Source organism: Oenanthe melanoleuca, chromosome 2, assembly GCF_029582105.1.
Source record: "Oenanthe melanoleuca isolate GR-GAL-2019-014 chromosome 2, OMel1.0, whole genome shotgun sequence".
In the NCBI taxonomy this organism is placed as follows: Eukaryota; Metazoa; Chordata; class Aves; order Passeriformes; family Muscicapidae; genus Oenanthe; species Oenanthe melanoleuca.
In genome coordinates, this window is record NC_079335.1 from 92,642,146 (window position 1) to 92,669,713 (window position 27,568).

Sequence of the window (27,568 nt, forward strand, 5' to 3'; positions counted from 1 at the left end):
TTGATTTGGTTTTTATTTGCTTTTAGTTTTTTCTTTTTTTTTTTCTTTTTACTTTATTTCAGTTAATAAACTGTTCTTATCTCAGCCCATGGGTTTTACAATTCTCTTTCCCAGCCCCTGGGGAGGGAGAAGCAAGCGAGCAGCCACGTTGAAGTTTATTGCCATCTGGCTTTAAACCATGACAGAAGGTTAGACAGACTGCTGAAGCTGAATGATTTCTCATAAAGAAATGCCTGGATAAGGATATAAGGGCTCCTAGACAGGTAAATATTAAAAGTCCAGACTCCAGGTCAGGTCTCACCAGGGGAGAGGGAGAGAATCTTCTCCTTTGCTCTGGCTTTGCTGCTTTTCATGGAACCCGGGCTATGGTTGGCTGTTTGGGCTGTGAGTGCACCTTGCAGGCTCATCTCCACCAGCAGTCCAAGTTCTTCCCTTCAGGGCTGCTCTCAATCCTTTAATGCCTGTGCTGATACAGGGAGTTGCCCCAACCGAGGTGCAGCACCTCATGTTTGGTCTTGTTGAAACTCATAAGGTTCCCATGATCCCACTTCCAGCTTTTCCAGGCCCTTCTGGATGGCATTTCATCCCTTTCTCATGTCAGCTGTAACACTCAGCTTGACATCATCTGCAAATTTGCTGAGGATGCACTGGTTGCCACTATGTCATTGACTGAGACAGTTCTTGTCTCAATATGGACCCTGAGGACACCATTTCTCACTGATCTCCAGCTCTTGACCAGTACTTTCTGGATACAGCTGTCCAGCCAATTCCTTATCCACCAAACAGCCCACACATCAAACCCATCTCTCTACAATTTAAAGAGAAGGATTTTGTCCAGGACCATGTCAAAGGCCTTACAGAAGTCCTGACAAATAACAGCCACAGCCCTTCCCTTTTCCACTGATGCAGTCACTCCATCATAGAAGCCCACTAGGTTGGTCAGGCAGGACTCACCCTTGGTGAAGCTGTGCTGGTTGTCCCAAATCAGTCCCCTGCTCTCCCCATGCCTTAGCACAGCTCCTAGGAGGACCTGTTCCAGGATCTTCCCAGGCACAGAGGTTGAGGCTGGCAAGCCAGCTGTTTTTAAAGATGGGCACGTTTCCCCTTTTCCAGTCACCTGGGACTTCACCTGACTGGCATGAATTTTCAAGTATCATGGAGAGTGGCTTGGCAGTGCATCAGCCAATTCTCTCAGGACTCTGGGATTCATCTCGTCAGGTTTCATGGACTTCTGGACACTCAGGTTCCTTAGGTGGTCACAAGCCAATCTTCTTTTACAGTGGGAGGGACTTTGCTCCCCCAGTCCCTGTCTTGAGAGGTATGGGAAGAGAGGTTTGTCAGTGTGGACTGAGGCAAAACAACTGGACCTCAGCCTTCTTGTAGTTTGTTATTATCAGCTTCCCAGTTGTGTTTATCAGAGGAGTACACTTTCTTTAACCTCTCTTTTTTGGCTGAAATACCTGTAGAAACTCTTCTTATTGTTCTTTCCCTTGCCAAGTTCAGCTCCAGCCAAGCCTTGGCCTTTCTGACCCCATCCCTACACAGCCAGGCAGCATTCCTACTGTGTTCTAATAAAAATCAGGGACAATAGTAGAGTAGTTTATCTTGGAACTTTTGGCCCACAAGTCCAAATATATCAGGTAAGCAGATAAAGAGGTCCAAGTGTACTAAGTTGGGAAATAAAGAGACCTAAATGTACTAGGCAAATAGATAAAAGCTTAATGACTAGCTTATTCCATTTTGAAAGGCAATAAAAAACTGACAAAAGTTTCAAAAAATTTGTACATTTTCCCTGTCATACAGGGATCAGTTATATGTGGCCATTTTCAGCATTTGTAAAGTTGCACAAAATATTGTAGTACCAACATCATCATCATCATCATTGGGTACTCATGAACTGGAGTTGAAAAACAGAGGAAAATACACAATACCTTGTCAATTTCTATCTATTTCACCTTGCATGTTTTTTACCACTCATCTATTTGAAGGCAAAATTAAAACAATGCAAACCAAAAATCTGCAAAAATAAAAAGCTTCCTCAGAATGAAACAATCTAATAAAGATGTCCCTTCACTGTAATTTACAGCATATTTGGGATTTTTCTTTCAATTTTGATAAAATATTCTGTAAGGAATTCGCTTGAAAAGAAAAGAGAAACTGAATCTTTGAAGTGTGGCGTGAATATTTCACAGCAAAACAGATGTGGAATTATCTGGAAAAGCAGGATCAGCACAGCTTGAAGTAAGTCTCCATCCCACTGGCTGCCTAGCAAACATAGGAGAGCTAAGGGAGGTGTCCATCATTGCTTCCTCTGGAAGTGCCAGATTGAAAGAAAGAAGCATCATCTCAGCTCTTGTGATAGGTGGGTGACAGAGGCTTTTCTCCTAGCCTATTTCGAATGTTTTCCCACTCAGTATCACAATGGAACCATAATTTCTCAAATAACAGGAAAGAAAGGACTATCTGTTGCTCAAAGCAAGAGCAGTAAGATGCTTGCCTTGGAAGTTAGGAGAGAATTTAAACAGTGCTCAGTTTTGTTCAGCTTGTCTTGTAATCAGCCTTCAGTCTCCTACTGCAAGCATGTGCCCTGATCACCAAGGCTCTGAGCTCTTCTAGAGCCTTTTGTCTTTTCCACTGCAGCAACTGTATCAGCTATTCCTTGCTGACAGAGAGGGCAAAACGGAGGGACATTGCTGTAGTTCAATGACTGTAGTGTCTCAGTCTTTCCTTATGGCCAGAGTATTTAGGAGGAATTCTATGCTAACTCTGGGAAATCATCCCCATTGAAATGACCATGTGAATCCTCAGCATAGCATCTTTAATGGAAAGAAGTGGAATACAGATCCTGCTATGTATTTAAGTGGAACTCTGAGTGGTTTTTTGTATGGCATAAAAAAGATACAGCAATATTCTCATGTATGTGTGCTGCACTGATTTTACTGTTCCTTCTTGGTAACAGTCTGTATTTACTTGATTTATCTTTGATATATATGAGGGCTTAAAAGCTGTCTGCCTAAAGATCTCACAGATGATTACTGCAGACTCACAGTATAGCTCTAAAATAGAAAGCAGCATGTGACTGTTCACTCTGGCTTCCCAGGCTTCCGCTAGCAGCAAACAGCAGCTGCAGATAAAAATAGAAGGTTGTAAGCAAGCAGTTCAGTTAAATATAGAAGTCACTCTCCATGACAGTAAGGAGTCCAGGACAACAATGAAGTCTCTCCGATTCATTAGCGCCGAAGCATTTGTGTCAAATGCAGAGTTTGCCAGGAAGAGTCTCGGTGCTGTTGCCCATGATCTTTTTCCGCTTCTTTTTAAAGCCAGCTACTTACTGGAACAAGGGGAAGTGATTCACGACTTGGTAGAGAACTGGCCACTTTTTGATTTTAACATGGGAAAACTTTTGGGAGCTACTCTGGACTACCAGGAAGACCTGAGCCATAGAACATGCTCAGTGTGCTTGGAAAGCTGTCTGACAGGGCTGAGAGACTATGTGCTGAATCAGTCTTCTCCCTACATGAAAAAGTTGAAAGTGGTCGACCTGACGGGTATAAAAGATGTTGAAGTTCAGTTTTGTAAGTGCAAGAAGACCATGGGCAGGTGGGCCAGGACACAGCTGCTCTCTAAGCTTTGTTCAGAACTGCTGGTTTACCTGCAACGAGCACAGTGCAATCCAGGTACCTTTGAAATCAGTATCAATGTGCTAATTGACTTGTTTGTTACAGAGCGGAACTATGAGCTGGTTGTGCAGGCCCTGCTGAAGAAATGCAGTTGTCCACTGAAAATCTGCTGTGTAGCATTCAGATCTGACAACCTGACCTTGCAGAAATTCTTCTATATCATAAAACTCACTGATCCCTCCTTGTTGCGTAAACTGGAAATAGTTCATAATGTTCACTTGGAAATGGAACACTTGGAAATGCTCTTCAACAGCATCCACTTCCCTCTATTGATGTCTTTGACCTTGCCAGCACGAACATTTAATGTGAGGAGGTTCACAGCTACAGATGAACAGATGCTTTCTAACATTGGAGAAAAGATGGGTGAAATGTCACAGCTCACTGAGCTGAGTATGTCATTTTCTATACTCACTGGAAGAATACAGAAACTTCTCAGGTAATGTGGTCATCCTGCTTTCAGTCAGACTGTGAGAAAGAGCACTTTGTGCCACCAGTGAGCTGGGAATCTCTGGGAGTAAAGAAAGTGGGTGTATCTTGGGGTGTGCGTGGGAAGGGGGCAGCAGGAAGCTGGGAAAGATTATTTGTTGGGGAGAATTGGCAGCCAATGTATACCTAATACACTTTGAAGAGGTGTCTATTTTGATTAGTCTTCCAGAGTCCATCTGGTGAGAGTATAATTTTAGCTACCACAAAAGAGACTGGTATACCCAGAGAGTTTTTATTTGAACTTAAGTATTAATCAGCTTGCATTGGCCTTTGGTCCAAGTCCCGAGTTGTATTCCAAGTAGTTTTTAGATAATCTTTAGTGAATTTTTGTCCTCTAAAGAACAGCCAGTAAATATACTTTTCTACAGATACTGTATTTTAAGGAGGGCAGGGGAATCGTAGATTTTCATTTGAGATTTTGATTTCAGTTGTTTGTTGTGTCTCTTGATGTCAAGACAAGAGAGATCTGATGCTTTTCTGTACTGCAAATCAAGCTGATACATGAATATTCATTAAGAATTCCTTTGGACAACTGGCAATTTGCAAAAAGCTAGCAAACTACCAGTAAGCAGTATTCATATTGGAACAGGAAATAAGTTAATTGTAAGCTTTTCAGAGCATCTAAAAAAAAAAAAGGCAGATGAAAGTTTCATCCAGACAAGTCACTTTGGTCTAAAATTCTTCCCATACAAGAAGCCATTTTATTTAAATTTTGTGAGTAGCATACTGCATATATTGATTGATGCAACTGAAATTAATTGCAAGTTTCTAAGCTTGATCCAGCTGAGCCCTGTGGCAGAAGTCTCACTAAGATGTAGTAAGGCTGAAAGCAATCTCTTGATTTTCATTTGTCAGAATTATTTTATATTTAATGTGAATGTCAGAATATAATCTCAGTTACACTTCTTCCAGCCTTCTTCATCAGAAGGTCTCTTTGCAACTCCAGAACACTGTAATGTGTAAACCTCTTGGGCATTTAAAAATGCAGCAGAAGAAAACCAGCTAGAAACAAAAGCAGAATACTGTCAGAACACTGATTGGCTTTCATATTGGAATGAATCCTTCCTTAATGGAAATGATCTAAATGTCTGGAATAATAGCAACTTTCTTCAAGAAGCAGGTTCCAATGATCTTATGGTAGTAGTAATCTGCTGTTAATTCAGCAAGTCACAGACACTGGACAACATATAACTGCTTAAAAAATGGATACATAGAATGTTAACACCCTAATCCCCATTAAAATAGCACAGTGGAGTCATGCAAAGAAGGAGATAATTAATGGAACTAATTTCAGGAGGAAAATATGCTTGCTATTGTTGGCACATGGTCCTGTTTTCAAGAGAGGTTTGAAAAAATAAGTGGTAGATGGCTGCATTCATAATGTGGCTAGATGCATGAAATTTTGTAAATGTAGCTTTTCAGCATTTTGTACCATAAAACTTTTTTTCTCTTTAATTCTGCAGCCCACTAAGAACTCCCCTGAAGATGCTGGATGTTTCTAACTGCTCCCTGAACCATGCTGATATGGCCTTTTTAGCCAATAGCTTCCATGCCAACCACTTGGAAGTCCTGGACTTGAGTGGTCATGATATACCTGAGCTTTACCCATCAACATTCTTTAAGCTCCTCAGCCATTGCTCTTCAGTGCTCAGGAGTCTTACCCTGGAGGACTGTAACATCCAGGACACTCATGTCAACATGTTGATTTTAGGTTTAAGCCCTTGTCAAAAACTACAGGAGTTTAAGTTTATTGGAAACCCACTGTCATCCCAAGCACTTAAACACCTTTTCACATTTCTCTGTGAGCTGCCAATGCTGAAAAATGTGGAGTTCCCAGTTCCAAGGGATTGCTACCCTATTGGCATCACATACCCCATTGATGATGCCAGTCTTTGCAGATTTGATCACCAAAAATATGAAAGGGTAGCAGAGGAGCTTAACCTCATTTTACTCCAAGCAAATAGAGAGGATGTGAAGGCTTCAACACCACTCTTTGGGAGTTATGATGCAGCTGTACAGGAGACAAACAGTGAACTGGGAGCTTACTTGATCAAGTCCTTCAAAGAGACTTTAGAGAAGTTCAGTACTTCATTTAACAAAATGAGTTAAAGTGGTAAAATTGTTAAGTAGCGATGAGATGAACTCAAATCAGAACTTTAGTCTTTTGTAGAAACTGCACCTTCAATCATCAGTTGTGAAGTTTCTTTAGTTTTTCAGCTGAATTTACTATTGTTTGAATGGCCTCTAATCATCTGAGGTATTGTATCTTATGCTATGTCTATTGCATACACCTTACACAAGCACTACTTGCTCACAAAAAAAGAGAGGACACTTAAAAGCGCATGATTTTATACAAATGCACTTTTTCTCAGTAAATCAAATAGGTGTTTAAGCTTGTAAAGATTTCTTATACAGGTTCCCTTAGATTTGTCAGCTGGTCTGGTAGCCCAGCAGAAAAAACAGGGAAGTCCTTTCCTAAGTCCAGCAGGATGTTCAAAAGACTCTGCACATATCCTCACATGTGGCTCTCTAAACTGATTTTTTTCCTGCTCATGACCTGAATTCACCAATCTGTGTTTTATGCAGTATATTCCCAATAATGGAGGATGTGTAGCAGCCTCCATATCCCTGTGCCTCTTTCTTCTGCAGAGGCAAGCTCAATAAACAGAATTTGTCTTATACATTGCCCTTGGTGAGTAAAATTCCATACTGAGGAGGCAGCAAACCAAATGGTTGGCTGAACAGCAGGGGATCTCCAAGGTACTCCCTGGAATCAGCTTCTCAGCTGGTGGAATGTACCCTGCTCCTTTCAGCTGTTTTAAAGAAACTCTGGGACTGTGGTAATACTGAAAAAAAGACTAGTGTTGAAAAAACATGAAAAGAAAATTAATCCAATGCCAATTTAAAAAATGTGGAAAAGGGACAAGGCTGGTTGCTGAGTAACTAGAAGTTTATGTGTGTAAAACACTGCCAGACATCCATCAGGACTGTGTGTTCTCTACAGACTCGCAACCAGTATCAGGAAAAATCACATTTATTTGTCAAGCTTTAGTGCAAGGGAAGTATTAGAGTGACCCCAGAATCCAGACACGCAGCATTGGAGCATAGGTAAAGGGGCCAGCTGGATGTGAGGACAGTAAGGGCCACAAGACACATCTGGGGAGAGTACTATAAATCTATAAATGGGCCCTGAGTGGTAAACAAGTGCTACTCACCTGTAAAACTAGACTTGGTTAGCTTCTGGGTAATTAAAAAAACCAAAAAAGCCCAGGTTAATGCAAAATGTTCTGCCATTAGATATACTTTAACAGTTTGTGAAAACTTGATCAAACAGGACTGAAAATGCATGTTTGTAGCAAGAGCTGAAGGTGTCATTGTAATTTTGAGGATCAACATTAAGATAACCAGGACAGTTTATTTGAAATAATACTGGGCCTCATCTTCTGAGGGTAAGGAAAAAACTTCCTTCATTTAGGCAGTGCTGATTTGTCAAGCTTTCTGTTTATTCACAGTAGGAATATGCAAGCAACTCTTAACCTAATTTATTAAAAGAAACCCCAAAATGAAACAAAAATTAATGGACTGAGTACTAAGCAGAGCTTACAGGTTCCACATAATGCATTTAAATATTTTTAATGTCAGCTTACATTCTAAGATATTTAATGATTAACATATGATGATAAAATTGAAAGTGAATGGTCATGACCTGTTTATGTTTACAGAACACTTAAGAAATAAAAAAATAAGCTAAGTTGCTAAGCTAAGGAGTTGTGAATAGCAAATGACAGGATTAGATTCCGTATAACCTTGCTTATATTTGGACAGAATTCTACATGCTCCTTTATCCTTGCCTGTACTCTACCTTTTCTTCCCTCTTGCCATTCTTTCAGTCTCAGACTTGACCCATGACTTCTTAGTCAGATGTAAGTTACTTGAATTTTGCCATGCCAAATGTCTATCTCTTTGGGATGAGTAGTGGCAGTTTTACTGGGAGAGGACACTGTATTTTACTGTACTGTACTCCAATCTAACAGGTTGTACCTGGAGATGAAGGCTGGCCATTTTGGAACATGCTGTGCTACAATAGTTGGTCCTTGCCTTTTTCAGTACACACAAAATAGACAGCTCTTATGTCAGAATAATTAGATGCCTTATAAAGTCTGCTGTCTATGTAGCTGTCCTTCTGGTTTCCTGTTGTCATAGTTCACCCCTTTACTTTAGTTCCTCCTTTTTCTGAACCCCACAAACTCCAGCCTTTCTTCCATTTTCAGTCTCATGTCTATGTGCTGGCTCCTGGGCCAGCAGAAATGTGTAGCTTTTGTTTTTGTGCAAAGTGAGGGTCACCACTATGACTATTTTAGAGCTTAGCTCTCAAATATACCACCTTCTTCTCTTTAGTTTCTTTCTTAATTATGGTTGTTATTGTTGGTTTCAAATACAGGTCAAGCTTTAGCATTTGGGTGTTTGCTTGACCAACTGCAACAAGGATTTCTGCCCTCTCTCAGAAGGGTTCCTGCATGTCTTCTGCCCCAGCAGTGTGATTATGGTTTGGACCTGCTCTTTCTTCCTTTTTCCACGTGTGTGGGACTTGGAATGCAGCTGTTAGAGAAGAATGATTAATGCTACAATGACCTTGCCATATAAAATTACCTTATATTTTGCAAGTACAGACATACTGATTGAGTCCTGTTTGGTATTCCCTTTTCTTCCTTATGGGACTATTGTCAGCTTCACTGGGTTCAGACTTGAGTAGATCTAAGTCCATTTGTACTGTCTATCCAGAAAGCTGTCCAAAGCCTTGACTACATACCACCTTGAGGTGGAGACAGTCTTCTAAGCTCCAGTTAAGGCTGCCCAGACAGAGACAGGACAGGAGTTACCACAACACTGAAACCACACAGCTGTCAATGGAGTGAAGATCTCTGATGTGTTGTGAATGGAGTTGTGTTCAATTCCGTCCTATCACATCTGCTCATGATGTTCCTTTAAGTGTCTGAAGAAGAATACTCAAAGTCCCTTGAGGTTTCTTTGTGAAAGACACAGAAGAGATGCATGTAGAAAAAAACCTCTGGAAAACAAAACCAGGATAAAACCAAAATCATTCTCACCATATTCAAGCAAATGTTCTAAACACAAAATACAATAATGAGCAGCACAGGGAAACTAAAGGCTGAATTTTTAGTTCCAGTATAAAGAAAGAGACTGTTAAATTTGTATTCTATTCACCCGGCTTTATTCAGTACCATATTGTATTTTTTAATTCTTTAGCATATTTTAATTTCATTTACTGGGACATATTTTTTCAGTAGCAGTCACTTGCAAATCTTTTTCTCTTGCATGGTAAGAATTTTCAGAAGAACTTGCTGATGTTGAAATTGCTAAACTCCCCTACTCAGTAATTGTACTGAGTTCAGTGAAATACCTTGTACGTAGGAAATAAATACTCTCCTTTGACAAACCTAATGAAACTGAAGAACAGGTAAGAAGTCTTTATAAATGACCTTTGCTACATCTCATCTCTTCATAATTTAAGTTTCATATTATGTTTCAGCCACACACAGAGCAGTTAAAAAAAGCAACAGGAAAAAAGATGATAGTAAGATTTTTACCGTGGAAGAAGCAGCACAGCAGCTTCTTGGAGTCAGCATCTCAACAACATAAAAGCCTATAAGTAGAAAAAAGGCAAATAAACACTACTGTTGCAAGAAAGTTGTCATACAGGAAACTGAAACAAGCTTCCCAATATAATCCTAGACCTTTCAGATTAATATTCTTAAATTCAAAAGTTATGGACTACAGGTCAATTCTTCTGAACAAGCATGAACTTTGCTTACAAAGCTCCTCTTTCTCTCCTTAAGATCAGTCAACAATAGAGCAGGACTGCATGAACTACCTTAGAAAGAAACAAGGGAAGGAACACTGTACCTAATGCTTCTCTCCATCCTGCCTTAAAGTAAAAGTACCCTGTCTGAAAATTATTGTGTGTAGGATAATAATTTATATGGAAATTTTACATCTCTTTCAATGAACATGTGGTCAGAGATTGAAAGCTGCCTCTGGTTAATCCTAAAAACAGCAGCAAGGTTTTTTTTTTTTTTAATTTTTTTTTTTAAATAGTCGTATACCTAGACAAAGAAGCTTTACTTTTGAAGAAAACATGTTGTGACTGATGATTACATTATTTTTTAAAAGTCTTTCAATAGCACCCAGCATGACCTTCTCTATCATTCTTCTAGGTACTAAGGTTAAAGATAGTTTGCTGTCTAAGGTACAGCTGCATTGATATTGCTTAACTTTACCCAATAAATTTTTACAAAATAATCCTAAAGTTAGTTTTAATCTCAAGTGGAATGTGCAGACTATATGCAACATAGGATCACAGGATTTTAAGGGGAACACCACTTTTCTATCCAGAAAAAAGATAAATTATTTCTCTCTGTAGAAGATGATCAGATCTCCATCTTGTTCTCAACTTTAAAGTATTTTAAATTCCAGAACTGAGAGTATTCAAACATCTAAAGGCACATATCTGTTCTGAAAATTCATGTTGAACATAGTGGTAATTTTTTTTCTTCCTTCTCAGTCTTCCAGTCAGAAGTGCTTTTTTTGCTTCTATTGCCTCTGCTGTGAACTGTGGGAAATCATGCACTGAGCTGCTTCCTTTTCCTTTTCCATGCTCTTCTTCACTGGGCTGAAGGTTTCTCTTAGCCTGAGATCCACCATACAACATTGGTTTTACTTGTTAGAGTTCTATTTGTTTGCTGTAAAAGTTTTTGCAGACTAAAAGACAACCTTGGCTATGCTCCCCATTATTTACTTTTTATTGTGAGCACCAGCTAACCTGCTCCTAATGAAGCAGAACTATAAGCTTCATTAATGCTTAATAAAAGTTGTATTTCTATTATTTTTTGTTTGCTTCTTTTTTATTTTCTTCAGTGGCTTGATATTCTGGCTTTCTTGCCCATTGCAAGCTTGGAATAGAAGCGAGTTCTGCTATTCCCTTGGCTCCATTTCCCCAGAGGTTCTTCCTTGTGCTACAGAGCCTGTGCTTGGAAGGGCTCCAGACTTGCTGCACTGTTCACTGCTGCTGCTTCCCAGCTCTCCCTGTGTCCAGCACAAGTGCAGGGCAAGCACTAGACTGCTTTCCATGCATCACTGGCCAAGATAAACAGTGGCAGAGCACATTTTGGAAGGCAAAAAGCGTGCTGGTCTTTGATACATGACCTACTTTGAAAAAGGCCCCATGGCACCACATGCTTCTTCTTTTGTGCGTGGTTGGTATTGATCCTCACTCATTCTTTTAAGCTCTCATTCTCTTTCATAAACCAACATAAAGTCCTGCTTCCACTCAGAGCACTTTGTGTCTTTCAAAGTGCTTTTGGAGCTGTTTTCTGCAGAAGTTGGATATTTTGGTGTGGTGTATATAGGGGCAGCCATTCATCAGTGCAACATATACACTGAAGCACATTGATGTGGCATCATCACAGCATGATGCTGCTGGAAGTTCTTTAAATATTTAAGTCCAGTGCATTCTACTGAGTTTTTAAAGGAATATGCAGTGAGTCTTGGCCTCTTCCTCTATTACGATGTTGTGCTTTAGGGTAATTCAACATTAGGTTCATAATGCTTGATTCCTGGATATTACAAGAGAGCAAACTCAAAACCTAGCTCTTCAACAAGGGGGAAACAAAAATTAACTTGTAAGTATTTCCTTACATTACTACTGGGCTAAATCTACTTACTCATTTATATATTCAGTGTGCAACTGTTGCCTGTAAAGGTGAGAAATGTGGGTGGAATAATGCATGAGGTTTTAGCATTGTAGTTCAGGAAGATGATGGACATTTATTCCAAGCCACAAAGTTAAATGAGTTAGATGATTTTAAGTCAGTGGTGTTAATGGTCTTACCTGGAAGCACTACTATGTAGAACATAATACAGAAAAGGCTGCTCAACCACATGTTTTGATCTGATTTTATTACACTACAGCTTACCTTGATGCTATTTATGTTCAGAGATACTCATTTAATGGAAAATTTTAAATATATGTATTTCAGTTACATTTCAGTTACCTTTTTAATACTTTGAGAATTAAATAATCTTTCCAGATTCTTTAAGTGTTGAGGCTTTTTCTCTATTTATGTGTTTCAGTTGCCATCAAATTGGTTTCAGCTGAGTCTGAGATTCAGTCCAATGGAGCTGCCAATATAAAGGCACATGTCCTTGTCCTTGAGCCTGTTTCTGTGAACACAGTCCAGGTTAAATCCAGGTTAACATTTCCTTCTCCTGTCTCGATTAGATTAAACCATTTATGCTAAGCCCATTTTGATAAAACCAGGCAAGGGAGTGGCTGTGTGTTTAGCTGGCCTGGTAGATTTGGAAGAAAATGTAAACCAGTGTTATCTTTTGCCTTTCCAGAGCTACAAGCACCATGCACATCCAATGAAACGTTCCTCAATCAGTGTTTATTTCCAACACACATGGGAAGCATCAGGAAACCCTCTAAAGAATAAAATGCCCCATTTTCCTTGCTGCCCTTTGACTGTATTAGAAAAATCACCTACCTTGCAGCAGCCCTACTTGATCCTCCTATTTCTGGGGCACCTGCAGGGAAGCATGCAGCAACATGCTCTGCTCTGCTCTGCTCTGCTGAGGGCAGAACTTCTCTTGAGCAATTTGGCAGGGGCCCAGCTGGTTTCTCAATTGCAGAGAGGGCCAGTTAACATGCTGCCTCTTGGGGCACGTCTGCTGCACAGCCTCCCCTGGGTGGGAGCAGCAGAGTAGAGCAGAGCAGACCTCAACAGGGAGGGCTTTAAAGGATCTTTCAAGTGAAGACAAGAAATTTTAAAAAAACAACTGTAGGCAATAGGATTTTCTCAATGTGATCAGATGGTGGGGGTGCCTGGCACTGGTGGCAAAAGTGTTTATTGTGAATTGAGTTGCTAGAGGATGTGACAGAATGAGAGCTCTAGCTGCATGGACAGTCACACCTCAGGCAAGGGGAGAGGAAGGCACGAAAAAGATCAACACTTTGATTTGTGAGTGGCATTTTGGAAACCAAAATTGCCACTTTAACATCACATCTGTCCTGTTGCTACCTGTATTATTAAAGAGTGGCTTAATTGTTTAATCACTGCATATGATTCATTCTGCTGTTTTTTTGCAGGGGACTGAAGGAACGGCATTTCAGGCTGTTTCCACGGGGTGTCTCTCCCTGGTAGAGCATGGCATCCTTTCTGCTGTGACCCACATCCTCTCCCCACTGAAAATTACTTTCTCTTATCTCATGAAGAAAATTATCTTCAAAGGATTTCTTTGATTAAGGAAATTCATTAATATGATGTCTAGATAATATTAATGCTTTCCTGCTTAAGTCTTCTCTCTTACTGTTTGAACAGCACATTATTCCATAGTTTCTCAAGGAAGATTAGGATCTTTGGAGTTTGGTGGAAGCTCACTATCAATTAATTAACAGTCTTTAGCTTCCAGAAAAAGATATTTGGGAAAAGTAAATCTATGTGTTGTTATTAAAGAAAACATCCCTGCCCATCTCTTACACATATGGATTTAATGTAAATAACACTTGGGAGTGTTTACCTGAAGAACAATCTCCCATTTGGGCTTTCTGAGCTCATCTCGCAAACTGTCACGTTCATACTCAGCAAAACGGACAAATTCAGGAAATGGTCAGGAGAGTCAGGTCCTTTCGAGGCTAGAGCCGCAGCTAAAAGGTGCGGTTGTTAACAATTCCCACCAGATGGCTCCCGAGGTTCAGCGGTGATGCAGCGCCAAGCGCACAGACTGGCTTTGGTTCCTTTCCAGCCATTCTATCATGTCACAAACCACTCCTGCAAAGAACAGCTGAGTTATAACTTTAGCCCACACCCCATCGACGATCAGCATCACCTCAGGGAGCATGTCCATCAAGAACAAGTGTTCTATAATGTGCCTGTGAGCACACATGCAGGGAACAAATGAAACAACCTGGTGACCAGACGATTAAACCAATTAAATGCGTCCTTAAAGTAATTTGTTTTAACAAGCTCGGATCTGATCTTTGTTATCTCAATCCTCCGGGCACTACATTGGCACAAAAAATGTCTGTTGTGGTTTAACCCCAGCCAGCAAGTAAAAGCCATGTAGCAGCTACTTCGCTATCCTCACCCCAGAGGAGAGTTGGAAAGAAGAGGCAAAGCTCGTGGGTTGAGATGAGAACAATTTATTAATGGAGACAAGATAAAATATACTACTACTACTGACAATTGCAATGGAAAAGAGAGACAAGGAGCAGTAAAACCCAATAGAAAAAAGTGATGCACAATACCATTGCTCAGCACCCACTGACTGATGCCCTGCCCATCTCCCGGCAGTGATCGGCCCCTCCCAGCCAACTCTCCCTGTTCTGGATACTGCACATGATGTTCTGTGGTCCAGAATATCCCTTTGGGCAGTTTGGGTCAGCTGTCCTGGCCATGCTCCCTCCCAGGTCCTTGTGCAGCTCCTCACTGGCAGAGCACAGGAACCTGAAAACCCTGGCTCAGGGTAAGCACTGCAGAGCAACAACTGAGCCATCAGTGTGTTATCAACATCAGTCTCATGCTGAATTCAGAACATCACACTGCACTGGCTATTGGAAAGAAAATTAACTCTATCCCAGCAGAAATCAAGACTGATCCTTTTATTTATTTCTTCCAGAAAAGGAAATTTATTCATTAAAGAATTGGACTTTCTGTCTCAAACTATGAACCGAGCTTTCATCACAAGCTCAGTCATAGGCCTCTGCTTTATTCAGAATTAGAATAGCAGTGTTCTGAAGGGTAGAAAAAAGTTAACAGTGATGGTTCTGACAGAGTTGGCACATACACATAGAGGACAGAACAAGTTTAAAATATTTGGAGGTAATACTGTCTTAAAAGTAGTTGCCTAATTTACAGTGTGAACAGGTTTTGTTGGATTTTTTTTTATTTTATTAAATATTTAGGATTCCTTTTTTCCCCCAAAATGTGCTTTAAGCACTTTTGGGGAATTACAATTATGTAATATTATAATTTATTTTTGTTCTGGGTTATACTGTTTAGAGTTGATTTTGAAACTCACATTTATGTGAAGCTCTAGTGTGTGATTGAGGCAAATGACAATCTTGCAACAGCAGTGCAAAAAAACTTCTACCTTCAATGTGCTCAAACACTGTTTGGCTTTACAGTGAACTTGTAATCTTGGTCTGACTTTTGGGCTGGGAGAGATTTCATGTTTTCTCACTTCTTCTAGTGCAGCACTGTACTGTGCCTGGTAAGATCAAGCAGTAAATTCCACCTGAAATCTTTGAGTTGCAACTCAGTAGTTGATTTAGTAGTTGGAAATGGCAAGTGCATGTGGGCCACTACCTACTGTGCCTGTCATCCACTTACTCACATCCTTCCTCTGATTTAGAAATGTCTGGACACAATGACAAAGATAGTTCAACTTTGGAATATTTTATATCTATGTCTACCATCAAAATATGTCAGTTAATCTAGGTTATTTAAAGCACTTTTGCTCATCTATATTATTTCACTTCCCTTACATGGAAGTATTTAGGATCTAGTAAATTTGTTATGGGAACTATTGTTATCTCACTTTTTTGTTTTTGATCTTTTCTAAATTTAAGGCAAAAATAAGTGATGGTAAGAAGAGATCCTGAGTAAGATTTAACTGATGCTTCCATGACATGCAGATCATTCTACTATTAGAGTCAAAAATAGTAAGAGCTGTTCACAGCAATTCAGTTAAATGTGAAGGGCTGCATATTCTGTAAAGTGAAATTTTTGATGGACATAGCCTTTTAGAAAAGTAAACATTTGAAAAGATATTATTTCCTTTCTTCTATAATTTATACTTTCATTTGAGGATTTATATTATTTTATGTTAACTAATGCATAAATACACACTTTTCTTAATAGTAGGAATTTCCTTGAAATTTAGGTTGGTTCTCTGTGAAGCAGAGATTGAGCACACTGGTCCCAGCAGCCTGCACTGCTGTTTGATCTAGGGCAAGGATAGTGAGTGCTACCAGGATAAATCTTCAACCCACTGTTCCCACCCATGTCCTGTTCTAATTTTTGTGCTGCCCCAGATGTTTGAGAAACATCATTTTTTCAAATGAGAGTTACAGTCACTTGTCACACTGAGATACTCTCTGTCATTTGAGGTCAGCAGAACCTGAGCAGATGCTCTCCTTTCTGCAAGTGCAATGAACTCGATTAAACCTTTAATTGATGCACTTGTAAATGCAAACAGTAATTTCATTCCGTGTGGGGGAAGTAATTGGTCTCCTTACTGAGATCATTTGAAGGGAATCCCAAGACATGAAAGCATGTGGTCAAACAGTGAAAGAACCCTTGTGAATGGATACATCTGCAATCCCTGGGCAGATTTATGAAAGAGATGGAAATACAAGCAATGGTGTCTCTGAAACACCACCTTTCTTTCCTTCCTTCCCCTTTTTAAATGGATGTGAAAATCATGAAAATCAGTGATGTTCTTCAGGCACACTACCAACCAATTTTCTCCAAATTTCTCATTAATGAGTGAAAGTATGCACTGTGTATTTCTTCCCAGTCAGGAGTAAGGGAGGTAGTACTAATACAGTGAATGCATGATAAGGGGGAAGCTCTCTGGGTCTTCTCCTCAAGTAATGAAAGCTGGGGCTCTGCACCATGGCACTCAGAGGGAAATAGGTCAAGTAGAACAGCACAAGGCACTATCTGTGCCTGCTCTCACATTTTATCCAATTTGTAGCAAACGCTGTGAGATGTGCCAGGGAAAGAGGTGTGAGTGATCTGTGCATGAACTGGGGTTGCCTTGGGGCTGTAGAGATGACAAGATTAAAATAGGATGATTTATTATGGTAGAAATATGTGTGAATGCAATGGCAGGTTGAGCTCAGCCTTAATGAAAATACGTTATGACTTATTTTTTTATTTTCTATTTTATTTTGGAAGGACAATTATACTTGGATATACAGTATATAGTCCAATATTATACTTGGATATACATATATAGTACAATATTATGCCTGGATAATAAAAGAAATGTTATGTATTGCACTGATTTTGTGCCACCAAATAGCATTCTATTTACTGTAGTAATGTCTTCCATTTTATATAGTGCTGCATTTTTCCATGGAATGGAGATTTATGGAATTTCTCATTTAAGAAGTGTCCTTGGATTTGTCATGCTCAGCCCTAGAGACAGTCATTCATGCACCTAGGAAGGAAAGTTAGTCTGTTTTCATGTAAGGAGATTCTGGTTCAGTACTGCACTGATCAGAGCCCACATGTGGAATAAGAAATCCTGTGCTCAGACTGAACTCAAATAGGCTTTGCTGCTTTCTCTTGCAGTAGCTTTATGTTGCTATCTCACCAATCTCTGTGGAGTCACTGAGTTATGATGGTTATAAAATCATCCTTGAATGTTCCTTCAAATATATCTCAGCCTTCAGCTCTGTAAGATTTTGTACCAAAATAAATTCTAACAGTGTTATTACTTCTAAGGAAATAATAGGACAAAATAAAAGGAAACAAAAACAAAAACTTCTCTTCTTGTATCTTTCTCCCTGATTTTCCAAGCTGAGTTATTTCTCAGAGACACAACCATGTATGGGAGACAGCCTATTTATTCTTTCCCGGCATCTTCCAAACTGCTCAGCCAGCCTGTCAACAAAAAACAAAATTAATTTCTGAGCAGAAAGTCAGGGCCTCTAGAACATAACTGATAGTGAAGTGTTTAAAACCTTTAAAATTCATTTTGCCTTTATTTAGTCTAGAAGGAATAGGGCATTGTGTGCCTTTTACTTATGTTTACATTTACATTAAAAATGAAGGCATGATTTGTTTCCCATCCCTGAGCCAAATTACAAAGATTTTCTGTTGTAACAGAGCTTCTGGCTGGGGTTGAAAAAGAATAGCTGTGCACAACAAGAAGAGAAGATTATGATGTGCAGGACATACAGTCACCAGTGGTCTTGGGGTACTCTTGTTGGTAAAAGAACATCAGAGGAATGAACAGGACATCCTGGTTCCTACAGATTTGCACTTGGGTCCTTCAATGGGAGTGTTTTGCACTGCTGGGTGGGTGCCGTGGTGGAGGACCCTTGACTAGGGAACTTCTCTCCAGAGAGAGGGAAGAGGTGTTTGCCATCATTCCATAGAACCTGCCTGCTGTCCCTTGACCTGCATTATGGCACTTGGGGAATTTTTATTTGGTAGGTGTTGGTGTTGATGGCATAGGGTACAGAATTTCCTTGGTTTTTGTGGTTTTTTTATTATCAAGACAATTTACTGTACTAGAAACTAGTATGGAAATAAATTGAATATTCCACTTCCTTCAAACAAAGCCCACAAAGCCGTGGGAAGGGTGTCATGTCAGAGCTGGGTATATAAAATAAGAGGTGCTTAGAGGTCTTAGAGGTGCTAAATACTCACAGCTCAGCACTTTTGAAATAGAGTGCAATCTGGAACATGTGAACACTCCCTAGATGCTTTGCTCTGAACATGGAAATCCTGCTGAAATCACAAAGCACATCCACAAATTTAAGCTTTAGAAGGCTGTCAAGCTATTTAGTTGCTTCTGTATTCCACGATTTTTATGTATTTCATGTATTCTTATGTAAAAAAGTCTAAGATCTTTACTTAAAAAGTTGTTCTTTTTTCTCCTCCTTCAGGTAATAGAGGCATACAGAGTTTCAGCTCATCAGATCTCACAGATGTAAATTAAATTTGGGCATTATGTGCAATCAATATACCACAGCAGGGCCTCTGAGTTGCAGGAAGAAACTGTTTTTTAAACTGTAGGGTTTATCACATTTTTACATTTCCTATATTGATGGTAAAAAGAGAAGAATTATTTTGATAACCTGGAGATCCTTTTTTAAAAAAAATAGATTCTGGAGCAGGAATGGCACGCTTCTAGGAGCACTAAATAGGAAGGATGACCTACTTTAGTTTAAAATCACAGGCAAACAGAATCTACTTTTTCAAACCTCAGTCCAGCAAGCATTAAAATGTGGTCTTGAAAACTTAATGTGTCTTTTATACAAAATTGCTGTGTTAAGAAGAGGTGAAGAAAGCTTTCATCTGACACTGGGCAAAGTCTCTCCATACAGGCAAGCAGCCTCTCTCTCTGGGCCAGTTCTAGAGGTGACAAGGATTCTGCTTTTCATAGTGTAATGTCTTCAGCTTTCTCTTAATTTATATTATTATTTTTTCAGTTTCTGTTGAATCAGTTAAACTCTGGAGCAGGAAAGATTATTAGCTCATCCTTAATTACATATTGCCTGTAGTGCTGGCAATAATACCTGTCCTGGGCAGCTTGACTTTTTCCATCTCTTCTCACCATGGACTCCTCAGGAACTTGCCATACTGAAAAAACTACCTACATGTCCGTCACTATATTTTCTTTTACTCAGTGCTTTGTTAGCAGGTTTAAGCATTTTAGAAAATACCTGAAGTAATGTGATTGCAGCTCTGTCTTCAGGGTACCTGAGAAGGTGTCAGTGTGGTCTCTGGAGGCTGTATGCCTGGAAATTAAAACAGACTGTGGTTCTGAGGTCACAGTTAGTGTGTGTGTTGGGGATGGGATTCAGAGCTTTGTACTGCTTAGGGCATTTATAGTATTTCTTATTTGAAGGTGAATTGGATTTCTGCTGGTGATTTAGCTACATGATGCTACTGAGGCAGATTTGCAGAACAAGAAGGTTGTTTGCAATCATTCTGGAGTGAATCTGTTCACATTACTGCAATACAAGGAGCATGGGGGGAGTGGGCAGTCCTACTGAAAAACTGCAAGAAGCCCAAATTTTTGAACCATTTTACAGACTGTTCTAACACTGTCACGGTTTTGCTCAAATGTGAATCAGACTTACTCATTTTAGACACATTGCTGAAGATATGCAACATGCTGCATTAGTGCTTTTACCTATAAATTCTATTTGTTCTATCTCAGAGATACTGTTTGCACCTTCAAACTATGTGCTACAAGCACAAAATGGCCAGTGCTTCCTGAATCCTGAGAGCTGGAAAAAGCAACATTCACTTTGCCAGTTTTTCATCCGAAACAGGCAAAGAAAACAAATGCAATTGATGTAAAAAGACCTGTCAGCATTATCTCCATATGTGCTATGAAAAATATTGCCTTTATACTGCATAATATACTGTACTTTTAAAACATTTTAAACATATAATATTGCATATGAAGCATGATGCTTAACCTCCTGGAGATCAGTGTAAATGATTTGAAATGCTAACTGTATTTTGAGATTTGCAAGGAATGGAATTTGTGATGGAAATCAAGGTCTCACTGCTAGAGAGCATACTATAGATGGTATAAGGAGTCTGTGGTGTGTGTGCCTTCATGCTTGTCACTTCACTGCAGTTCCTTCTGGCAGGGGCAGCTTGCAAACACTCCTTACAGAGCAGAAATGGCAGCCCCTCTGCTGAAGGATGATCTCCCTGAGCTATGGTTTATTTATGGTTTGTGGTATTTTACAAGATTTGCTTCCAGCTAAGTGGAGTAAGTAGCACACAAGTATAGGAGGTTCTTTCTAAGTGACACACTTAAATGTGTGCAGAGCTGTTTCAACATTGGATTCCCAGCCTTCTCTGTGGTTTCCAAAGTTTTCCACTTCTGTCAGCCTAGATAACAGCATAAATCAGACAAAGGTTGTGTCCTGAAAACAGTGGTTATAAAGGTACATGCAATGCATAATTCTGATCCTGTGCTGGGGTCCCACTCTTCAAAAGTGTTTGGAAGCATTGTGCTAGGCAAACACACATACAAGTCTATGTGAACAGCCTGACTCATACCTAAAAGTACCCTTTGTTCGTGTGTGTGGCTTGAAAAATCTCTTCTGAAATTTGAAATTTTATGGTACATTTGACTTTCAATAATGGCAGCGATTTAATGTTCTACTAAATTGAGGTGGAGTGTCCCTGTAACCAAAAGAACACTCTGTGTCTTTGTTACTGAGCAATGCCATTATTTTTAGGTAAGAAAAGATGCCTTTAGCAGCTTCCCAGTCTGGTGTTTCCTAGTGGAGATGCTAATTTCCTAGAGAGAGAGCTCCAGGAACACAGCCTTTAAATATTGATGAAAATCAGGAGCTGTACCATCTCTGAAAAGAGACAGGCAAAGCCGAAATGTCAACATAAAAACACACTTAGCATCTTAGAACTCCAGGCTGCTCTGGGTCGGTGTGGGGTCAGGTTCAGCTGTAAGTATTGAGCACGCCAAGACTTCGAAGCCACGCAAGGTGTGCTAACAGAGGTGGCCCTCCAGCTCCTCATGCCTTCACCCCCACGGCCGGGATGTCGTGATAGGAGGGGAGAAGCTGCTCTGGCTCCCAGGGCAAGGGGTCAAGAGTCCTGAATCCCTCGGACACTTAAGGCCAGAACGTTCCCCGACCTCACACGGAGCTCACACTCACAGAGAGCCCACATTTACTCTCACAGAGCTCACTCTCACACGCTCCCGCCCGGCCGGTCCGCCCCGCCGCTCGGAGCCCCGGGGGCGGAGGAGCCGCCCCGCTGCGCGCCGCCCCCGCCCCGCCGCCGCCCGGGGCTGGCCGCCGAGGCACGGAGAGGAGCCTCCCCACGGGCGGGCCGAGCCTGGGGCTGGGGCTGGGGCTGGGGCTGGGGCTCGGCCCTGAGCGGTGCGGACCGGCCGCCCCATGCGGGCTCCGTCCCCCGCGGCCGCTCGCCGCCGCTGCCGCCCGCGCCGGGATGGAGGAGCCGGGCAGCCGCCGGCGGCCGCTGCCCGTCCTGCTGCTCTGGGGTGAGTGTCCGCCGGGCTGCCCCGTCCCGCGGTGGGGCTGGCGGGGCTGCTACACCGGCACCGGCACCGGCACCGGCACCGGCACCGGCACCGGCTGAGCATCCTCGCGTGTGCGCGGTCCCCGAGGGCAGCGCTCTCTGCCGCGGCGTGGGGCTGAAGTTCGGGGGAGGTGGGAGCGCCCCCGCTTTGGCTGGAGCATCCCTTTGGGAGGGGGTCACCGGGCATCCCTCGCCGGCGGGTCGGGACGCAGCGGGGATCTCTCTCTTTCCCCGCGCGGCTCTCCATCCCGAGCCGGCGGCGAGAGCGCTCCGGGCGGGCAGCGGGGCCGGGTCCTGGTCCCCTTCAGCATCGCGCCGACATCGCCGAGGGGTGTCCCCGAACAGGGCACCCAGTACCAGGGAAAGCCATCCCAAACTTCTAGCGTTAGTCAGGCTCTCCGTCTTGGATCCCACATGGATTCTGGAGAGGTGCGTGTGGCTATTGGGGAAGGTTTTTCCTGCATTCTGAAGGCTGATTACTATTGGAGCAGCTGCGTTCCAAGTACGGAGTTATCAAGCACAGGTATCCTTCAGATCTTTCACTTAGAGTGCCTCGGCTGCTAGAAAAACTATTTTATTGTTCCTTGTCAGGAAGGTTGTTTTAGGGCTCTCAGATTTAATGTGTTGCAGTCATCTAAAGTTGCCAGAAGTCGGCTCTGACCCTCTTCACTCAACACTAAGCCAAGAGATGTAGATGATTCCCTGTAAGTCCCACTTAAGGGACAAAAATTCAGACCTGGTAGCTTTAGAAGATGTGTCTGAGGACTTCTGAGCTTTGTTTGCTATTTTAGACCCCTTCCAAAGTACAAAGCTGGTAAGCACTGCACATATTTCTGTGGAAAGACCCACAAACAAATGGGCAGCTGTATTGACAGTGTTCACTAGCATTATCCTAGCTGGTCTGTCAAAAGAATGACATGTCACATGCACAAGTTTCTGATCCTCTTTGGCTTGAGGACTTCTAAAATCTTATCTTAGTTGCTCAGATTTCTGTTATTCCTCAGCTGAAAAGGAAAAAAAAGATAGCCAGCACTTGTCTGGACACATGAAAGATTTATGCAATCTTGGACTGAGGGAACTAGGCAATAGTCCTTTTGCATGGGAAGATGTCTTGATGTAACTGTGATTTCTGCAAAGCACAATTGCCCACTGGAGATTTATTTTCAGATATTTACTAGAGTGAGGGACAGTGTCCCTGTGGCTCAGGAAGCTAAAGAAGGACATTTTTCACCAGAGAGGCACAGATAAATCAATTGTGCTAGACATTTTTAAGTGTGCTAGTTCCATTCCTAATAGAATAACACAAACACAAAAGATTTTAAGAATATCTGTTAACTGATAATGCATTACTTTTGCTTGGAATTGGAAAGGGTAGATATAATCAAGAACTAATGAAATGAGACTGATTTCCTAGTAGAAAAACCATACAGTTCAAGGATGTGAAATCAGGTTTTTTTAATAAGAAAAGCCTAAAGTGGCACAGAATGAAATTTCTTCTTTGGGAATACAAACACAGTTTTAAAACTAGTTATTTTGGAAGAATTTTTGCTGTAATTGAATGGTCATTCTTAATGGCTTCTTTTGATTAAGCAGAGAGCTGTGACCTCTGCCATTAAGGTGAAACCACCATTCTTCAGAGCTAAGCCCACTGAAGGCAGTGGGAACCCATCTGGGTGGGGTGTGGGACTGTGCTTCTGTAACCTCAGACCACTACTTTCTGTATCTTTCTGTGTCTTTCTGCCTAGGACACTTGACACATTACCTCTGTGCATAACTACCTGTTGTGTTGTCCATGCTTAGTGAGGATGGCAAAAAAAGGCTGTGTGTTCACTCAGTGATTGTAGGAGAAGCTGGAATTGCTGAGTGTGCAGGGGAAAGAAAGCATCAGCTGAGGTGCTTGGTACAGAGTCATGTTCTGTGAAGTGCTGGTAACACCTGGGGCAGAGCTGGAAACATCAGCTGTCAGGTGAAATCCTCTGGTTTGCTTCCCAGAGCTGTAGATACTTAGAAGACAACTACTGACTGTGGAATCAAAGCACCTAAGAAATAATCTGACACCTATGACTGTAGAATCAAAGCATCTAAGAAAAAATCTAAGAAATGGTGTTGTATTTATTATCATAGCAAATTCTCTTATTCTACTTCTATGTATGGAAGCTGAGGTAAGAAACATAAGGGCTTGACCAAGACTTTTTAACAAAGTGGGTTTTTCACACAGGTCATTGTTTCAGAATTCCTGCCCAAATGTTTCTCCTTCATTCTTTATGTAACACCTGCATTTCAGTGGTACTATTTGTGTTTGAGTTAAAGATGCTACCGGAGTAAAGCTGGGAATTTTTAAAATTCTAGAGTAATCTTTCTCAATATATTTGTATAAACCCATATCAAGGGAGATGGTGTCATCCTTATCTGGAGCAGTTCTTGTATGCAGATTTCAAAGATAGTTGGTAGGTTTTTGCATTTCATAATCCTGTTTTCACAGGGGTTAGCCAAACTTAGTGCTTTGGTCCCAGGTGACCAGCTGGACAGTTGGAAACAGCCTGGCCCCAATTACCTTTTTAATTTCTGTTTTAAAGACTGTATCTCATCTGCAAACAATAATGAAAAAAAAACCTGTGTATAAAAGTCCAAATTCTGTGAGGTCCTGCACTCCCCTGGTGTGAAACATGGCATATGTGAGTCCTGGAGAGTTTGGATTCAAATGATGAAAATAAATACCCAACAGGAAACAATTTTAGTGGGTTAAAGTTTGAAAACCGAATCAAGGGATTTTTTTCCCATTATTTTCTTATGAATGTCATGCTGTTTTGCAGCTGCAAAGGGTGGAACAAAGAAAGGGAATACTGTCGTAGGAGTTCTGAATTTAATAGACCCAGGCGAATGTGTGTGTGTAAAACAAACAAACCTTTGCAAAACAGAGCATCTTATTCTGAGGCAGACCACAGAGTTCTAACAAATACACTTCTCTCCCAAAATGGTGCTTCATTTTCTAAAGAGGTGATTTTCCACATTAGGCAAGCAGGAAGGCAGGCAGCAGACCCCACCAACATCCATCCTGGAAGCAAAGATCCTGCTGTACATGCAGCCTGTGTCCCAATTTGCTGTTGGATCCAGGCATTCTTCCCACCACCCTTCACCCTGTTTGTGTCTCCTCATTCTGTTGGGAAGGTGTTGCTTCTCTCCTAAGATGTACATGTGCAACAGGGGACAGGTTCACAGCAGTTCCCTTGAGAGGGTGGGTGGCAGGACTGTCCCTGTGGTGGCAGGGGGACTGCAGGTGGTAGCACAGAGCATCCAATGCTGTCTCCAGCTGCCTTGGTCCCAGGAGGAATGGCACTGCATTTTTGAATAATTTTCCTGGCTGAAAGTATGGAGGAGAAATTGGGCTTTTAAATCCTGATGCACAGCAATGAGATCTAATGCTGGTCTTGCTCCTAAATTAGAAAGATCTACATCCTCATTAAGGTTTTAAATACCTTTGGTGTCTCAGGGCTTTGCCTGTAGGTTTGTTTTGCCTGTGAGGCAAATCACAAGAGACTATGAAGTGGAGATGGAATTCTACACTGTCTGAGGTAGACAGGTGCTGCTCTAGGTGCAGATAACAACTGCATGATTTGAAGGAAAGGGTCCTGAGCTGAGCTCAAGGGGAGCTTTGGGAGGTTTTGTCAGTTGGGTTGTGTTTTTGTACTGTTTGTGTTTCAGTTTCTCCCACCTATCTACTGGTAACTGAGATGATTCATGGCTTGAAGTGCAGACAAATGAATCAATTTCCAGTTTACTCTACCAAGGAAAAAAATGCACTGAGTGGTCCCTTACAAAACACCATTTGCTACCATCTGTGTCTTGGCTATTGAAATTAGTACTTGAGAGACACATGAAAAAAGCAAACTGTGCTTTCATTTGGGGCTCAGAGAGATTAATTTTCACAAGCATAATGAAACCTGTTTTAATTCACACCCTTTTAGTTTAGTGAAAGCTGTCACATGAACCATTTTATTTCAGAACAGAGTTTTAGAAGTGTATTATTTTGTGTTTTATGGAAACAGCCTGTCTTTTCTAAAATAGGAATCTCTTCACAGGATTGCATTGAGATAAACTAGAAAATATAAATGGGAAAAAATTGACATTATTTTAATACTAACATATATATGTAGAGCAACCTGATAGCTGCTTGAAGGACTCTTAGGTCTTCTGTGGAACTGTGCAAGTATGAGGAAAGAAAGGAGTAGCAAAGTGGAATAGGAGAAAGGTGCCCTTTGAGAAGTTTTTAGGCTTAATCTCCCCTCATATGTTGGCTTCCTTGAAAACAGTCTGAAAAGAGGAGACAGCTCTTTTCCTTGCTAAGTACCTAAAAAAAAAAAAAAAATGCAGTGGCACTGTTAGAAATGGTCCAAAGGGTAGAGAGGATGATCTCTTGTTGTCTTCAGAGCAGCTTAACATGCGCTACCATATTGCCTTGGACAAGGGGCATGCCTGCATAGCAGCCCTTGGCCTCAGCTTGTCTCCAGGAATACAGAATTTTGCCTCTCTGGAGACAGACTGATGGCCTTCTGCAGATCAGGTGTCACTTGCTCCCCTCTACTCTCACCTGAAGAGGAGGATGTGGTAGGCACTGCTGAGACCCTGGCACAGCACCAGACTCAAAAAAGCACATCTTGTTTACATCTAACCAGATTAAGCTGGGTGAGCAAAGGACTGCAGAAGCACTGGCCATACAATAGAGCATCTGTCTTAAGATTTTCACACTCTAATAAATGTGTCTAATTTGCCTTTATTTTGCAGAGCATTATCTGTGGGCAGTGTCAGAATAAGTAGTGTGATTAACATTGGCCTGTAATGACTGCCACTTATTATGTGAAATCATTTTGTTTCCAAATGTCACAAGTGACAGATTCCTTTTGCATCCTTTTGTGTCCAGAGAGATTCATTCTAGAGACTCTAATTGTTATCAAATATTCTTGAATTCTTGTTGTTGTTTTCTCAAAAGACATAGTTTGAGATTGACGGGGTGTGCAGCCTTTTTTCTGAGTGGCCCTCCTGCCTTTAGTAGAAGAGATTTCACAGCTAGAAAATGTTGTGAAGAGATGGGGAGATACTGGAACAGGAAATGGAACCTTATAGAAGTTATTCTAGTGGTCATCAATAGGACACAAAGCTCAGGTTTCTTCTGAGACCTCAGCACTTGGCCTTGAGCTTTGACCTGTAATCTTCTCTCTTGCACACTCTGTGGCTGAAGAGTGTCCTCAGAATGTTCTGCTGATGTGATGGCATGAAAGGCACGTGGGTGTTTGCAGCTGGAATTGCCTGGGGAGCTGTGGCTGTCCCTGGGACACCCAGTTCTGTAGCTCTGGGGTGGAGGTGGCCTGTGCTTGAAGGGATCTCAGTCTCCACATCAGGGTTTTGCTGTCTGACAGCCACAGGGTGATGTGGAAGAGTCTTTCTCTTCAAACTTGTTTTTGACAAGTGGCTGCAAGTGTAATGCTGTCTTTCCACAGCTCTTGAGTTCATGAGTTGTTCCAGCTTTACTCCTCAAGGATCTCCATGCACCAAGAACAT

At 41.3% G+C, this 27,568-nt stretch overlaps 2 protein-coding genes across 2 annotated transcripts in view; both read left to right on the forward strand.

The window, feature by feature from the left end:
- The first annotated feature begins 3,193 nt into the window (after positions 1-3,193).
- On the forward strand, positions 3,194-11,070 carry LRRC14B (leucine rich repeat containing 14B). Its single transcript, XM_056485717.1, has 2 exons — positions 3,194-4,116; positions 5,630-11,070. Exons 1-2 carry the CDS (start codon positions 3,212-3,214, stop codon positions 6,273-6,275), a joined length of 1,551 nt encoding a protein of 516 aa, XP_056341692.1. The 5' UTR covers positions 3,194-3,211; the 3' UTR covers positions 6,276-11,070.
- A 2,876-nt stretch (positions 11,071-13,946) lies between these two features.
- RAMP3 (receptor activity modifying protein 3) overlaps positions 13,947-27,568 on the forward strand; it is a 47,003-nt gene continuing 33,381 nt past the window's right edge. The window contains exons 1-2 of the mRNA XM_056482826.1: positions 13,947-14,117; positions 21,653-21,974. Of these exons, the coding sequence (XP_056338801.1) occupies positions 13,947-14,117; positions 21,653-21,974 (493 nt within the window). The remainder of the gene's footprint in view (positions 14,118-21,652; positions 21,975-27,568) is intronic.

Coding starts and splice junctions, on each gene's coding strand:
- LRRC14B (XM_056485717.1), top strand. CDS start 3,212: ATGAAGTCTCTCCGATTCATTAGCGCCGAAGCATTTGTGTCAAATGCA. Junction 4,117..5,629: donor AGAATACAGAAACTTCTCAG/GTAATGTGGTCA, acceptor TTAATTCTGCAG/CCCACTAAGAACTCCCCTGA.